The 16,732-nt window shown below is 38.7% G+C and overlaps 1 protein-coding gene across 6 annotated transcripts in view; it reads left to right on the top strand.

The window, feature by feature from the left end:
- Positions 1–729: 729 nt before the first annotated feature.
- Positions 730–16,732, top strand: part of AP1S2 (adaptor related protein complex 1 subunit sigma 2) — a 28,256-nt gene continuing 12,253 nt past the window's right edge. For 3 of the 6 annotated variants that reach the window (XM_008154932.3, XM_028130305.2, XM_028130306.2), the window contains exons 1-4: positions 731–869; positions 2,951–3,129; positions 9,886–9,994; positions 10,569–10,706. In XM_008154932.3, the coding sequence (XP_008153154.1) occupies positions 2,951–3,129; positions 9,886–9,994; positions 10,569–10,706 (426 nt within the window). In that variant the 5' untranslated portion in view covers positions 731–869. Of the gene's footprint in view, positions 870–1,751; positions 1,899–2,950; positions 3,130–9,885; positions 9,995–10,568; positions 10,707–14,968; positions 15,071–16,732 lie in introns of those variants that run through there. The other 3 variants (XM_054720525.1, XM_008154933.3, XM_054720515.1) reach the window with 3 other exon arrangements.

Below are 16,732 nucleotides of genomic sequence, written 5' to 3'. Positions count from 1 at the left end.
TGGCAGAGCAAGTCACTGGCAAGGCTAAACTGGAACCCGGGTGGTTGGGGGAGGTGGGCATCCCCGTGTGCCGGAAGCCTAGGGCAGACACTTAAAAACGGCTTAGGGTGAAAGGTGTCTAGGGCTGTAGCAGTGCGATGGGAAGGAGGGGCCAGATTCCGCACAGTTTAGAGCCAGAGTCATTGCAAAAGGCCCCTGAACGCGTGCACGAGCTCCACAGCAGAGCTGACGCGTTTTCTACAGAGTTGCAGCACTCCGTCTCTCTCTCCGCTCCATCATCACCAGCTGTCACGCCTCCGTCCCACCCCCTGGGGCCACTGGGAGTTATCGGAGCTCGAACTAGGCTCTTCGCGGTCCAGATCTTCCCTACCCCACACGGTGGGGTCGAGAAAGGGTACGTGGAACGCTGTGTTCCCACCGCCCGAATCGCCTGGGCTGCCGCCCGCGCGCGCAGCCCGAAGGAACCCGCAGGAGTGCGCAGTCGCGCCGGTTCCGGCGGCGGCCGCTTCCGGGTCACGTGGCCCGGCTTCCGGTCCAGACCACCCCTCTCGGTAGAGACCTGGCCAATCGGCTTCCTCGCTCCGTGCGGCCCGCTGCGCTGTCTCCGGTGCTGCAGGCTAGTGCTGGGCAGCCGGGTGCGCGCCGCCCAGCCCGCCCCTCCGCTCGCCGCAGCCCCGGCTCCTCCCTCGCCCGGCCCCCGGGGCGGGGTCTGCTGGCTCGCCCTCCCCTCGCCGCCTAAGCCTTCCCTCCACTAAGCGGGTCCCCTCCCCACGAGCACCACGGCTTCTTCTCAGCCCAGCGACAGGGGCTGCCCCTCAGCCTCAGCCGCCGCTGGCAGAGCAGCGCCGCGCCCGCGGCCCGCTGCCGCCGTAAGTCCCGGGGGACGAGCTGGGGCGCCGGGGACGGGGAGTGGGCTGGGAGGGTGGGCGCGCCCCCAGCCGCCCCGCGCGCGCCCCGCGACCCCACCCCGCGCCCGCCCGCTCCGCCACTGGGGCGCGACTCCCCGCAACTCACTTCTCTCCGCGTCCGCGTCCCGGGATGCGGGGGGGGGGGGGGGGTGTCACAGCCCCGGACGCCGCGGCGGCCCCGCGGCACCTGTGGTTCGCGAAGCCCCTCAAGTTTTGGGGGGCATTTTCGGGAGGGGCCCGCGGCCGGGGGCGGCGGCGGCCGAGGACCCTGGGCGCCCCCTGCGCGGCGGCGGATGCCATTGTCTGCCCCGCTCCTCGCCTGTCACCTCGCCGGGGCGCGCTTGGTGATGGAGTGCGGCCCCGTCGGGAAGCATCGGAGGCGGCCGGACAGAGGACCGCTGGCCCCGAGCCTGCTCCGTGGCCGAGCCCGTTGTTTTTCGTACCAGTCTCGAGGAATTGAGGTGCCCTATGGTTGGCGGCAAAATCAAAGCATTGTTTTTAACAAGAGGGAGAAAATAGTTGTCTCTTGCTGTTTGTCCCGTATCAGCACATCGTTTATTTTAAAGAGTGAATTATTTATCCGTCCTATAAAGTGTTAGGGAGGGGGATATAGAACCCTGGTACAGACAGCCTTGAAGCCCTTACTCCTTTTCGAAAGCAACCCCCCCCCCCTCCTGGCCACCAAGATCCTGGAATACCGGTCTGTTCTTTCCCAAGTTCTGGCAATGGGCTTGCATTAAACGTTTGTCCAGTTGATGCTTTGCTTGCTGTCCTCTTCGAATGCCGCTCTCTTAACAGGACTTGGATGGGAGGCACTGCGATTCCACAAATACTGTTCGTTAATTTTGTGCCGGTGAAGTGTTTCAAGTGAGGTGCAGCAAGCCAATTTTAACTTGGATAAAGTTAAATTGCTGCATCATACCTTACTGAGTATCTTGCTGATGCCTGTTTGGATTAGTACAAAAAGCGACAATAATTTCTTAGCGAAATGTAGGACCCATTTTATTCTACATGGGTTGGGTAAATTCTCCCACCCCATGTTCAAATTCAAGATGGTGTGGCGAATATTAAGAATCAGGCTGGACTCTTTACTTGCAGTAACACTATTAAAGGAACTTAGAATAGTTAAAAGAAATAAAAATGCCTGTCTGAATCAACAGATTTGCAGACTCCAAATAAATATATACAACATAGTACATGTAAAATACACTGGAATTCAGCATCCACTCCATCTGTAAATGCTATTTTTAAAATTTTTAAATGAAGTATTTTGTATAATGTTTCTGGATGTACATTATTTGGGCTTTTTAAAGGTTTATGTTCCCTTTCATAATACATTAGCACTTTATCGTGTGCGTATTTATGTTGGAATTTTTAAGAAGTGAGATGAGAAGGGATACATAAAATTAGGCTTTTATTAAGGAAAATGTGCGTTTATGGGATACTTTGGGTTAATATTTTAGATCTTTTGTTTATGTAAGCATAAAAATAATATTGAATGTAAACTGTAATTGAAAAATAAAAATAAACTATGTAAGCATAAACTGAAGAAAGCATTCTAAGTGATAGCAGCCTGCCTACAAGTAATTCATCCTGGAACAAGAACAGCCTAAGGGTGAAAAATAGTAGGTCTTCTGTTTCTTTCAAATGTACCTAACCCAGTTGATGTTAACAATTCTCTTTTGATGCATATAGAGAGTGGGGAATGTACAGCACCGATAGACAATCGTTTCTTCAATTGCAAGAATTGTCTTTCTTTTACCACAACATTTTCACTTCAACTTAATGCCTGTTTTTCTTTTTGTTCTGCAGACTCCAAACTTAACTGGAACAGGGTGGGGTGGGGAGCTCGGCATCTGGTGGGAATATATTTCGACAAGAATTTCTGGCTATTTTAACTGGCAGAGAAATATTGATGGCTACGAATCGTTCATCAGTCAAACTCCCTGCCCACCAAGCTTCTCTGTGAAACATGTCATCTTAATCTTAACTTTATTGAATCAAAGTATTGCATGTAATGTTGATTCTATTTATCTTAACAGATGCAGTTTATGTTGCTTTTTAGTCGTCAGGGAAAGCTTCGGCTGCAGAAATGGTATGTCCCACTATCAGACAAAGAGAAGAAAAAGATCACAAGAGAACTTGTTCAAACCGTTTTAGCACGGAAGCCTAAAATGTGCAGCTTTCTTGAGTGGCGAGATCTGAAGATTGTTTACAAGAGGTATAATTTTTATTTTTCAGAAAGGTGAAATAGCAGAATCAGATGTTGGTCATTTGTAATCTGGAAATTGCAGACTTTTGAGAGAGAACAATTAACAAAGATTTAGATGAAAAAGGTTTTAAGTTAAAGCTTTGTATTTTTTTTTAAATAACTTGTTTTTATGACCCAGGCTAACATGATAAAATCAGGGATGTTGTTTTAAAACTAATTGTATAATTAAAGTCTTAGTCATCTTTTTTAGAAAAATTCAGTGAATTCATCCCTTTGCAGGGGGAAATAGAATCAGTATTTTAAATTGTGAGTAATTCTCTGAATTTAGATAAGCATTTCCTCCCGCTTCTATCTGTAAAGTAATGACTGATAATTGACATGCCTTTCATCTGACTTTTAGAATCTTATTCACTTTAAACACCTTGAATACATAGACCATTCGAGTCCTATAAATGTTTAAAAATTTTGTGTGTATACAGGATCTATTAGTAGTGTTTATTGATTTGATGTATACTTGTTGCTGTGGTAGAGGTGTGATTAGATCTGATAGATAATTTTGCCAAGAATAAAGTAAAAAAATTTTAACACTAATCTTTTTTTAAAATGCTTATATCTTTATTAGCATCTGAAACTCTGAATACCTTAAATAAATTTCTCAAGATTGTTCTAATCATGTTAAAAAAGAAATATAATTATTTTTTCCCTATTTCTCTACCCTTAGGAATAATTTACTGTTTTTAAGATACAAGGGTTGCTGCATGTGAAAAATTCTCTTCTATGGGGGATGTGTAGAGAACTAACAATATGGACTACGAGGAGGGTTGAAGAGAAATCTGGGTTTTATCGCAGCTTTCCTGTATTCCACTCCCAAGTGTGGATGGTGCATATTGTGGGGGAAATAGTGGAGGAAGTAAGGGAGATTATAAGACACTGAGAATTTAAAAAATACTGTAGACTCTTTTCTCCAATAAAATGAATTTAGTCATCTTTGGGTGCTTTTATATCCAGTGTTTGGTTTAGTACTTGTTGAGAAAAGACATAGCATTTTAGAACTGGGAAATGTCTTAGAATATCTAGTTAAGTGATTTTTTTTTTAAATTGAGGTAACTTGACATATAAATTATGTTACTTTTTATATGATTAAAAAAAAAGCTTTTTGCCCCAACGATAGAACCTTAAATGAAACAAGTGGAAGTGGAGGTGCTCTTGTAGAATAAAGACTGGGATCCTGTACCCCTAATCACTTGGCCCCTACCCTCTGTATAGGAGATGGTTCCCGAGTTTGAAAACTACTACTGTTGATCAAACTTCAATTTTTTTTTTAAATGAGGATTTGGGAGAAGTGACTTGTCCAAGGTCATATGCTAGTTCGAGACTGACATAGGAGCTACAGCTCAAATCTTAAGCTTGGGGGCAAAGGATTTGAACAGTGATCAAAAAAGATTTGCTCTTTGTAATTGGGGAATGGGGTGGGGGGAAGGACCGAGACTGGAAACAGGGGGGAATCTGTTTGGAGACCGAATTATAATGAGTTCCTGAAAGAAGACCTCTTGCTGTGTGCTCAGCAGGTGGGAAGAGCTGTCACCCAGGTAAATTTAATAAGACTTGGTCACTGCTAGAAGGTGGGAGGGCAGCGAAAGAAGGGAGAGAATGAAGGGATTCCACATTTCTAGTTCCACCGACAGGCTGAATGGTGAGGTGGTAGATAAGTTGACTTTGAGATGCCTATGTGACTTCCATTTGGAGATGCCTAGTTTTCTTGGAGTAGGCATAGGCATGGAAGTTTTTTTTTTTTTTTTTTGGGGGGGGGCGGGTAATTAGGCATAATGTGTTAGATCCCCAACATTCAAGTAGGAGGAAAAGGGGGGAGAAGGTAAGCATAGGGTCAGTAACATGGAGAAGAGGAGAGAGTCACCGGTGCCAAATGTTGCATAAAGTTCAATTACAGTAAAGAAAGACTATTAGATTTTACAGTGAGCATTTCATACAGTGCCCTTTGTGGGAACATTTTCAGTGGAATACAAAAGACAGAGCTCTCTCCAAAAAATGGGGTGAGGAGGTGGAGACATTTAAACAGTAAGTATAGATTATTTGGGGAGCTTTGCTCTGAAGGACAGAAGAGGTGGTAACCAACCATAAACATAGGAGTGGGGGACAGGGTTTTTAAAAAGATGTGAGAGACGCAAGCTTATTTCTAGATAGGGGAAGGAGTCCCCCGTGTGGAGGAGGAAAATACCAGCAAGGGAATGAATCCCAGGAATGGAGATTCCTGCAGCGGAAGGAAATGGCCTGTTAAACAGAAGGATGAAAAGCGCTAGTTGGTGATCTTACAGGCAGTGTTCAGCCTACCCATGTTGGGCCACTGATTTTCTTTTAAAGGCTATAAAGGGAAATGTAACCTGACTCTGATACTTGCCTCAAGCTCCTATAAATAAAAGGTGCACTTAAAAAAAAGGCTTTATCAAGACAAAATGCACATCCAAAAGTTAAATTTAATCTGTTTTTCTATGCATACTGAAAACACCCATTGTACTAAGGACATATTTATTCACATAAACAGGTGATTATTTGTCCCTAGTCCAGCTGGAAGAGAAGACCTTTCAGGCAAAAGAATTACCACTTAGCTCCAGAGAAATTCTGAACTAGCACTTCGCTTTCTGTCTTTCTTCCTCAAGCAGTCTCATCCACTTTATCCCTGCTGAACATTTTGCATAACAATTCCCCCTGTCAGGAGGGAGTGGTGGGAAAGAAGTAAGGATAAAATTAGTAGAGCTGAAGAAATCTGAACGTCTGAGAACTCAAGTTCTATTCCGCTTGTACCATTAGCTAGTTTTGTGACTTTGAACCAGTCTTTGGCCTTTGTTTCCTCATCTCTACAATAAATGCCCTTGAGATCTTTTGAAGACAGAACACTATGCTGTTTTTATTCCTATTTTGTGCAGCATGTTATGGAAGAGGCGCTGGATTAAAGTCTTAAAATTAAAAAATACATGCGTCTCCAAATTACTAACTTGAGAATTCCTCGAAGAGCACTGTATTGATTTTCTTTACTAACAAAAGAATCTTAATGACACCGTGGGTATAGAGAACAGTTTATTTAGTTACATTCACCCACCATCAGCTGATATTTAGCTGACTGCAGAGCAGTCATGTGTTTTGAATGTAAGAATAGGCACTTTCAGATGCTCTCTGAGTGCCAGTAATTAGAGTAAGCCTTAATCCACTCGCTAAAAATAACTAAACATACGTTTCTTCTTACTAGTCTATTATTAATTTTACTTCAAATTCAGACTTACAAATATGCACTAAGAGAACAAAACGAGCTCATTGTTCAATTTTTTAAAGCCATTTCTAAAAATAGGGAGTACACTTCAGGTTCTCTTGGTAATCTTTTACTAAATCACTGTAACAATTTTTATCTCTCTTCAAAGCTGTTAAAATTTGCTTTGCTTTGAATATGTCTTAATTTTTGCCAGATGCTGGGTTACTTTATTTAATACAGTTCCTGGCTGTAGTTTTTAATATAAAACTTGGGCTCTGGAGCCAAATCACTGTTCCTGGGGAGGTTGCTCAATTAAGTCTGGGTCTCCTAAATGCAACTAATAATGGTGTCTCTGGAAGGGTTTTTGTGAGGTTTAAAATGGTAAAATATGAGGACTCAATGAACGTTACCCGTTATTACTGTTTCTCTTTCTCCTCTAAGCTTTCTGGAAAGAAGTACCTTATAATAATCCTGATAACTAGATGCTCATCTACAATAAAGAATTACTTTAATTTGGTTGCTCTTTTACCATTCTGAGCAAGAGCAAACATTTAGATAATGTGTTGTGGAGTTTTTGTGTGTGTTTTTTTTAAATATTACTGGTTGGTGCTTAAGACGCATCAGTCTGGTGATATTTATATTAATAGTTTAGAAATACTAGAAGTAAATAGAATTGAGGACCTTTGACTAGTGTTAAAATGCTGTTTATTTCTAAGTAAAGAGGCAGTACAGTGGTTATGGAGCAAAGACCATGCAAGCATTAGATTACCTAATAGTAACATTGAAAAAAATCTTTTCATTGAGTCTATTTGATGCAATGGATATATTGAAGCAAACAAGACAAAAGGAGGAAACAAAAATAACAACTATGCATTCTTGAAACTTTAAATGCCTTTTGAAACTATAGAATGTTCCAAAGATTTTACCTGTAAGTGGCTATATAATGGCTTCATGGAAGACCTACTCACATAGGGAGCTGGAGCTGTTTATTTTATTTGGAAATTATGACAAATGAGAAAGAACTAAGTTTGAAAAGCTCACATCCTTTCAACAGAAGGTAACTGTTCTTATTATCCACAAACTAGACAGATTATTTCTTCTGAAGTTGATACCATTAGTACATGGTGTAAAACAAGGGCTGCTATTTTATTCGCTACTGAATACAATGAAAACTTCAGTTGATTGTGGATTTGATTTGGATTTGTTTTGTTTTGCATTCCTATCTACTGTTAACATATTGGTAGCTGTAGGGTATTACCAGATGAAATTTAAAGTTCTTTTGGCCAAATACTTCCATTATATTAATTTAAATATTCCACTGTCACTGTTGAGTTTTGCATCCTCATGGTGGTGGTGGTGGGGGGCAAAGAATATATTTTTAAGTTTAAATTAGACTGGTTTAAGTTAAAAAAGAAAAATCTTATAATTAAAAATTTTTACCCAAAACTAGTAGTAAATTCTTTCTAATGGAATCATTTAGCACTCTGTTCATGTTATCTAGTCATGTCTGGTTTTCAATCTGCGCATTTTTAATGTCAGTTCCTTTATCCTTTGGTTTTCTTAAGTCAGGGCATCTTAATGTGTCATTTGTATCCACTTCCCCAAATTCAAAACTCTCTTTGGTGAGCGTGGGTTCAGGCGGATGGAGAGTTATAATATCCCATTGCATTTTAAACAGATAAACACAGGTTAGTGCTGGGAAAAGAGGGAGAAGCTTCTTTGTTCAAGTTGGAGGTGGTGCCCTCTTATGTCCTTCTTGATAATAAATGAACGCATTCAAATGCCTCTACACCGTTTTAAATGACTGACTAGGTATAGAAGTCAGGTAGAATGAATATGGCAAAAAGCCATGCTTTGTATGACAAGGGATGTTGGTATGGTAGGTGGAAAAGTGCCTGGAGTTAAGGTCTGAAGATCAGATTTCTTGTCCCAGTACAACCACTTACCAGGTCCTGTATTCTTGGACTTTTTTTTTTTTTTTTTTTTTTGTCTTCTGTAATCAAGGATGATGATGCTTGCTGTTTGAAAGATCACATAAGATGAGATGTTTTTGATAATATTGAAATTAGTAGGTTGTTATGTAAATAATTATCCTCACACTGAAGAGCAGGAATTCATTGAATTGAGATTGTGCTCATTTATATATTTGCATTACTGCTTTGAGCAGTAAATTGCCCATTGTGTGTTCTAAAAATCACTTAAATGCTACTCAGTGAAAATTACAATCTCAATTGAAATTTGTTTAGAATGTCTTAGGTGTTTTGTTTTTTTTTAAAAACCCTTAAATAGGCTTAAACCATTTGAAAATGCTCTTTTAATCCTCCTCAAGGACTTGGTCATTTGCTACGCCTTGAAGGATTGTATGTTAATAAGTTTTGGCTTTCTTGGGTTAAGTATAACCATTAAAATGCTAATTTGGAGGAGACTATGAGTTTATCAACCTTACTCCGTCAAGGGAGAATAACCTAGACCTCAATTCAACAGGGGAGAACTCGGAAGAATTGAGGCGAGGTCTGTTTCCTCTGTTCTCTTTCTCTAACTTCTGTAATAACTTGGAGCTGTTGTTCTTTTCTTGGGGTTTGTTGCACAATCCTAGAAACTTCCCTTTTAAAATAATGTATGCTGTTAGAAGTCAAGATAGTAGTTACCCATGAGGGTGGGAGGTGGTGACCTGGAGAGGCTAGGAGAGGGGGTTCTGTAATCTGTGTTTTTTTTTTTTTTAAATATATTGTATTGACTTTTTACAGAGAGGAAGGGAGAGGGATAGAGAGTTAGAAACATCGATGAGAGAGAAACATCCATCAGCTGCCTCCTGCACACGCCCTACTGGGGATGTGCCGGCAACCAAGGTACATGCCCTTGACCGGTATCGAACCTGGGACCCTTGAGTCCGAAGGCCGACGCTCTATCCACTGAGCCAAACCGGTTAGGGCAGTAATCTGTTTCTTGATCTGGACGCTTTGTACACAGGCAGGTTCACTTTGGAAACTCATTAAGCTCTACATTTATGACTTGGGTTCTTCTCTGTGTGTATATTACACTTTAACAAAACATTCCAGAACATTGACTTCACATTGACAATACCTTCAATATCAATAAGCCCTTCAGTTGGAGAGTTTATATTCTTCCCTGTTTACTTGTACTTTGAATTAGTCGTGCAGTGCATTTTGTTTTAATTAAGTAAACTTCAGAACAACCTGGGTCAGTTATGTTTTAGTATCTACATAGGAAAGAGCCTGAAAGGAAGAAGAGCAAAGTAGTTACTCTTTCTAGATTATGTGATTGAATGATTATTATTATTTTCTTTTTTTTTGCCTGTCTATACTTTTCAAATTTTCTCTTAGGCATTTATTGCATTTGTAATCCAGGAAAAAACTAATCTGTACTATTGTAAAAGAGGAAATAAGCTGTATAAACATGGGGTCTTTCACAATAGGATATGAAAATATATTTAGGAACCATGATTATAGGGTAAATTTTTTTTTAAATTGTTTTTGTTACAGATACGCTAGTCTGTATTTTTGCTGTGCTATTGAGGATCAAGACAATGAGCTAATTACCCTGGAAATAATTCATCGTTACGTGGAATTACTTGACAAGTATTTTGGCAGTGTGAGTAGTATTTTGTTTTAGGGAATCGAATGCCACAGTTTTGTTTCTTTAATCTTTTCTATAACAAGTTTGATTGTCTTGGGGATTCTGACTCTTTGAAAGTAACTGTGGGAGAGAGAAAGAAGGACTATTTTTTGTCAGTGTGCCTAGTCAATCAGTTAACTGCCAAAATTGCTTGACCCCACAAGACCTACTCATTTAATTATGGTGTTAAGAATGAGGTTTAAAATAGTGAAATAGAAAGGAGTCCAACTGCAAAGAGTAATATATAGAAGTGCTTAGTGAAGAATTTAGATTTTGTTGGCAGTTATAATCACATTACCCAGGAAATGGGTATTTTCAATCAGCTTTTATGAGTAGAAAAGTTGCCCAGGCAGAGTTGGTCTGACTTAGCATGTAAGCATTGTGTTTTCAAGTACTTGAGATTTGAAAATTAAACTGACTAAATCAATGATGCTTAGTTAACAAGATTGCCATTTTTAGAAAGAACTTAGATGGATTCACTCCGGTCAGATTTTATTCACTATACTTATCTTTTGCTTTATTATTACTTTTTGTTTGTTTTGTTTTTCAGGTGTGTGAGCTTGATATCATCTTTAATTTCGAGAAGGCTTATTTTATTTTGGATGAGTTTCTTTTGGGAGGGGAAGTTCAGGAAACATCTAAGAAAAATGTCCTTAAGGCAATCGAGCAGGCCGATCTGCTGCAGGAGGTAAGCTGGGAGTTCTGTAGACACTAGCATGTTTTGCTTTTGTTAAGAAGTATCAGTCATCTTCTCTCATTCTTACACAGTTTCAGAAATTACTCTGAAGCATGCTCGGCATGCAGTGTCTGTGTGCAGTTTATTGATTGGAATATGTCAGTCATGTCAACTCCATTATCTATGGATGGATCATTTACTTTGAAAATGGTCTGTCATATTGATGGCCAGTTTTGGACCTCAAAAAACTAGAGTCTAAACCTTTATAAGACAGACTACTTTAAGAAGGGAAAAGATTCATCAAATATTAACAGTAATTTGAGAACTCTCCACCCATTGTTCTGAATTACTTAAGATAACCCCTTTTCTCATTCATGTAGATAATCAGGAGTTGACTGAGATTATGGCATTTTCATTCCAAATTTCATATTTTCACCTCATGTCCATTAAGTGCAAATGTAGCCAAGTAAATCATAGTGTTATAATTACACTTTTTGTAGAACCCTATAGTTTTCTGTTAGAAAAACTAACTGAAAAGTACTTTTCTTTGCTCTTAGAGAACAAACCATGTTCTGTCAAGCTACTACATTATTATCTTGCCTTGATATCACTAGAGCCATTAATAAACCTCCTTTCTGTTCTAATTTCTACAGTTGTTCTGGGTTAATTGTATAGTTGATGCTTCTGTACCTTTGATTTCTGAAGTTTAAAATTTCATAGATAAGGCTAGCTTTTCCTAAAAACTTAATGATACCTTAATTCAGGTACCAAGTTAAATTATGCTTTAGTGATAATTGTGGTTTTAATCAAACAAAGCTTATAGCATAAGAAGAAGGGACTACTCAATATAACAAATGTAGCATGTTTTTATTACAGTAACTATCAACTTGTTCTTTTTATGTATGGGTCTTTTTGTTTTGTTTATTCATATGTTTTGTTTAAATCCAATTTTTTAGAACTTCTGCTATAACAGAAGGGTATATCTCTTTTTCTCCATTATAACTTCTTAGCCATTGACCTCTACAATCCCTCTGCATCAGTCACTGACTGTGTCAGCTGTGGGAATTGCTCAAAGTTGAGATGACATCATCTGGGCCACACATATATAAAATATGAGACAATGCATTATACATTTAGTGATCTTGAGTTACCAAGACAGTGGTTAAGATACCTGCAAAAGTGAAGCATTTTATTAGCTGCTCTGATGCCATTCACTATTCAGTAGTGAAATGAGCATAGCTCCTCTTCCATGTGTGTACAGTTTGATCTTTTTTTAACATCAGGTGTGCTGACTGCAAGCTCATAGTCTGCTCTTGTTAAGTTGGTTTTAGGGTTAGTACTCATTATTTTGCTGTTCACGGATCAGACTTTTCTAAAAATTAGGTCAGAATCAAGAATTGGAGATTCTCTATATTTGTCCCTTCCCTTGATCACTTTCATATTTCATTATTATGGAACTATAGCCTGTTCTATCAGATCCTGGTATTTCCTCCAATTCATTTCCTGATTAATTATATTTGCTTTAAAACATTTCTAAAGTTATTGAAGTTAAGCTTTTAATTTTAATGTGTTGTTTTCTGGAAAATTTTGTTTAGGGTATTGATATCTCCTTGTACCTGGATTTTTTTAAACTGTATTGGGAAATTGCTAGACTTTACAGTATGACAAATATGCTAACTTTACTTTATAGCATATATTGTAAGTAATGTACTAGCTGATAAAAAAGTTATTACAGGTCCATATTTATTTGTGAGAGAATGTATGTGAGTGTGTGTGTCTCTCCCCTAATGAAGTATTATAGTAGTAAGCAATGTCTCCCTTTTTGAAGTAGTATTTTTATATCTTCAATTGGGGAAAGTAGGAATGGAGAGACATCATAGTATGACTATAGTCGTGCATAAAATTTTCTTACTCATCTCACCCTAGTTTTAAAAAAATAACAAAGTTTCTTCTTTAGCAGAGAGCTTTGGCCCTATTTGTCATCTATAACAATGTTTACATTTTTTTGATACATAAACAAAAGTGATAGTACATTAAGAAATTTTCTAATCAGTTGTCTGAGTGAATCATTTTTCTTAATTTTGCCATTCAGTTTTTGGGAAGGTAGAAGGTGGCTGGTCCATTATGAATTTAGAGTGAGTTATAATACATTGCAGGTTAAGGCCATTATGAAGCCAAGCTACAGTCTATATGGGGAGTAAGGCCTCAGGTTAACGGGTTAACCTGTTATTCAGGTTATTCACCAACATACTGTCACATGAAATCTAGAGGTGACAAGACGCTTGTTTCCTAAAATGGATTCATTTATATGTTGAAACATGATACATGTTTACATTTCTGGAAGAATATTTGAACATTTTGTTCATATAATTGGTGGAATAAGATGAGAAAAATCATTCCACAAACTGCTTAAAAACATTTTTATATGGACACCATGACAACAAGAGAAGTATGATGATAGCTAATGCTTATTGAGCACTTGAATATGAGGCATCCTATACTAATCCTCAGGATGCCCTGAGAGTCATGTGAGCCTTTGCAACAAATCAAGTAGAGGCTTATCGGGTCCGGTAACTAGTCCCTAGGTAGCAGCTGGCAAAACCAGGATTCCATACCCAGGTCTCCTAGACTGCAGAGCTGTGTGAAGTCTTAACCACTGTGCTCATCATTCCCCTTACCCCCATTTGTGTATTGTCATGGTATGTATATTTTAAACATTCTGTTATAAACACCAACTTCTGTGTTCCTCAGTAATATTATTTTAAAAATTCATCCTTCTCCTGGACATTTCTCTGTATTGAACAGAGTAGATTTCCAATGCCATCTTTTACTTTTTGGACTGGAAACTTCATTTTCCAAATTATTAATAGTTGGAATTTTAAATTGGATATATAGATATAAATCATATATTTCAGATCATTTCTTGTTGCATTCATCAAAACACCTAGATCTATAGTAGCTTTTTTGGTCTTATAATTTGGGGTGTAGTATTCATTTAGTCTATAGCTGTAAAGACACTTATCTAAATGCAGTCTTAAATTTGTAAAAGTTCTAAGTAATGGATTTTAACCTAGTTTTTTATGTAAAACTAACCCTGAACAACACGGGTTCGAATTATGCAGGTCCACTTATATGTGGGTGTTTTTTCCCCCCAATAAATACCTGTACTCCATTGGGAGTCCCCAGATGTGGAGGACCAACTAGATGCATTGATCTACATCATTTTATGTAGGGGACTTGACTGTCCTCAGATTTTGGTATCCACAAGGGATCCTGGAACCAATCCCCCGAGGATACTAAGGGACATCTTGAGTTTTGGGGGAGTCAAAAGTTATACTTGGATTTTCAACTGCATGGTGTCAGTGGCCCTAATATCACCACCTCCACACTAGGTGGCTGTTCAAGGGTCAACTGTATTGTGATTTTTCTATTTGGTGTCAGGTTTTTTTCCTTAAATTAATTATTTCTAACACCAAAGATGGCTTCAGGATATATGCAAATCAGAAATGATTTTGATTTCAGTCCTTTTTAATTTGTGAAATATACATTTCTATCCTTAATTATGTTTATTTTCTCTAGGACAGTTTCTTTCAAGTTTCCCTTTACCCAATATGTAAATGTCATGTAGTTTGTTTAGGTAGTCCTTCGTTTATTTAGGTAGTCCTTCTGTAGGCAAACAGGGTAGACAGTAGTGGATAAAGTGGATTTTCGATTAGCATATTATAGTTAATAATGAGAACTTAAATGTGTACTCTGATAATTGCTAACATATCAGACATTGTGATTAAGTAATAAAGATACCTTTTTTATTTTACTTAATTACTTAGTAAACAAGGGTTTTACTTTTGACAATTCTAGACCGAAGAACTCTGTTTCTTCCTTTTGATATTCGGTTTTATGAATACATAATTAGATTTGGAGGTAAAGCCCAGAAAATTTTGTCCATTATCCAATTTTTAATGCTTAACTGTTGGAATTTAAAATATGTTTTCTTAACATGCCACTGGTACTTAACTAGATTTTTTAAAAATTAAAATGCGACATGCTGATATTACTAAATTGACATTCTTTTTTTCCCTGTACTTTGAACATTTCTCCCCCCTACACACACCAATTAAATATCTATTTTAAGCTAGACTTTTTAGGAGGGGGGGTGAGAAGGGGAGTGGTACAGTTGGATTCATTTTATTAACGTATAACAAAGGAAATATAGAGTGCATTTTCTTTGTAAAGTAAGGAACTTAACAGTTTTTCTTTGCTCCTTAATTTTATAGAGCCAGAATGAAGAATGGGGAGGTTTGTCTGAGGATATCTTATGATAAAGAGCAGTCTAAGACTTTAGTCCCTTTGACCCCCAACTTATTTATTGGTAACTACTAAATTTACCATTTTTGTGGCATGGATAAAATGGAGTGTTATGCAAAGACTGTTGCACGCGAGATGATACCAAGTCCTTGCTTGATCCGTGAAGATCCAGACTTAACTACTGGGCATTGGGCTTTAACCCTCAGCGGTAGATGCATGATGGTGTTGATCAGTGCTTTTTGAGATGTATCAACCTTTCTTTTTTATACTAACAGCATCGTTTTGAAATTTGTGGGGGTTTCCTTTTGAGCTTTGTTTGCTGTTGGTATTGTTTCTCACTGAAACAACCTGAGAAATGAAAATAAGTGAGGTACCAAAAGCAAGCATTACTCTCATGAATTTGCTTCTACTTAGAGGTGATCCACTTTATGAATAGATTTATTGGATTTGCAGTTGTTAATCTGCCTGTCTAGAAAGTGGTGCTCTATGGAAATTAGTGCTGGGCCTGCATGATATATCTTAGTACTATGCCATATTTTTGTGGAAGTGGTAATCTGTTGGATTGCATTAAGAAATGCAAAGGTAAGAGTCTTAGGAGAAAAAGTGATTTCTTTAAAAAAATAAATCTTTTGTAATTTAGAATTATTTAATAAGTACTTCTGGAAGGATTTAATAACATTGTCTTTTAATATGAAGTTTGGGGTTTTTTAATTAAAACTTTACTAATTAAGAATATTTTGGCATGCTATTGAAACTCAAGAATCTTACATTGTTTTAAAACAGATACTTTCAAATACATATAATATCATTTAGCAGGAAAAAGCATTTTGGTGTAAATCTTTTTAGACAAATTCCTATAAATCCTTTACAATTACCACTGTTTATGTTAAAACCTTTAAGCCTAACCCTTTTTCTTTTAGATTGGGTTAAAATTTAACCAGGCTGTAGTCTTTTTTTGAAAAAATAGATTTTTATTAATTTCAGAGAGGAAGGGAGAGGGAGAGATAGAAACATCAATGATGAGAGAGAATCATTGGTCAGCTGTCTCCTGCACGCCCCCTACTGGGGATTGAGCCTGCAACCCCGGCCTGTGCCCTTGACCAGAACTGACCCCGGACCTTTCAGTCCACAGGCCAATCAATGCTCTATCCACTGAGCCAAACTGGCTAGGGCCAGACTGTAGTCTTTTATGCTAGCATATTTTAATTTTCTTTTTTAATTCTCACCATAGGATATATTGGTTTTTTAAACTGATTACAGAGAGAGAGAGAGAGGGGAGAGAGAGAGAGAGAGAGAGAGAGAGGAGAGAAACAAACGGGGGGAGAGAGAAGAGAGAGAAAGAGACAGGTATGTGTCCTGACCTGGAATTGAACCCGAAACCTTTTTGGTATACAGGACAACACTCTTAATCAACTGAGCCACCCAGCCAGAGCCATATTTTAATTTTTTATAGGTAAATTTCATTGGTCTGCTAGAACAAGTTCTGTATAAGTGAGGTGTGATTACGTTAATCCTTAAAATGGAAAATATAGAAGCGCAAATACAGAAAAAACATAAGGGCGAACAACTCTTGCCTATCACTTTATAGTTAGAGGCCCAGTGCACGAAATTATTGCGCAGGTACGGTCCCTAGGCCTGGCCTGTGAACAGGGCCATCTTCCCCAGCTGCCTGCAGCCGGCCCCGCCCCCTGCCACCACTCACCCCCTGTTCCCTGTTCACCATCGGGTGACCA

This window comes from Eptesicus fuscus, chromosome 1 (assembly GCF_027574615.1).
Source record: "Eptesicus fuscus isolate TK198812 chromosome 1, DD_ASM_mEF_20220401, whole genome shotgun sequence".
In the NCBI taxonomy this organism is placed as follows: domain Eukaryota; kingdom Metazoa; phylum Chordata; class Mammalia; order Chiroptera; family Vespertilionidae; genus Eptesicus; species Eptesicus fuscus.
This window is presented reverse-complemented; position numbering and strand designations above follow the sequence as displayed.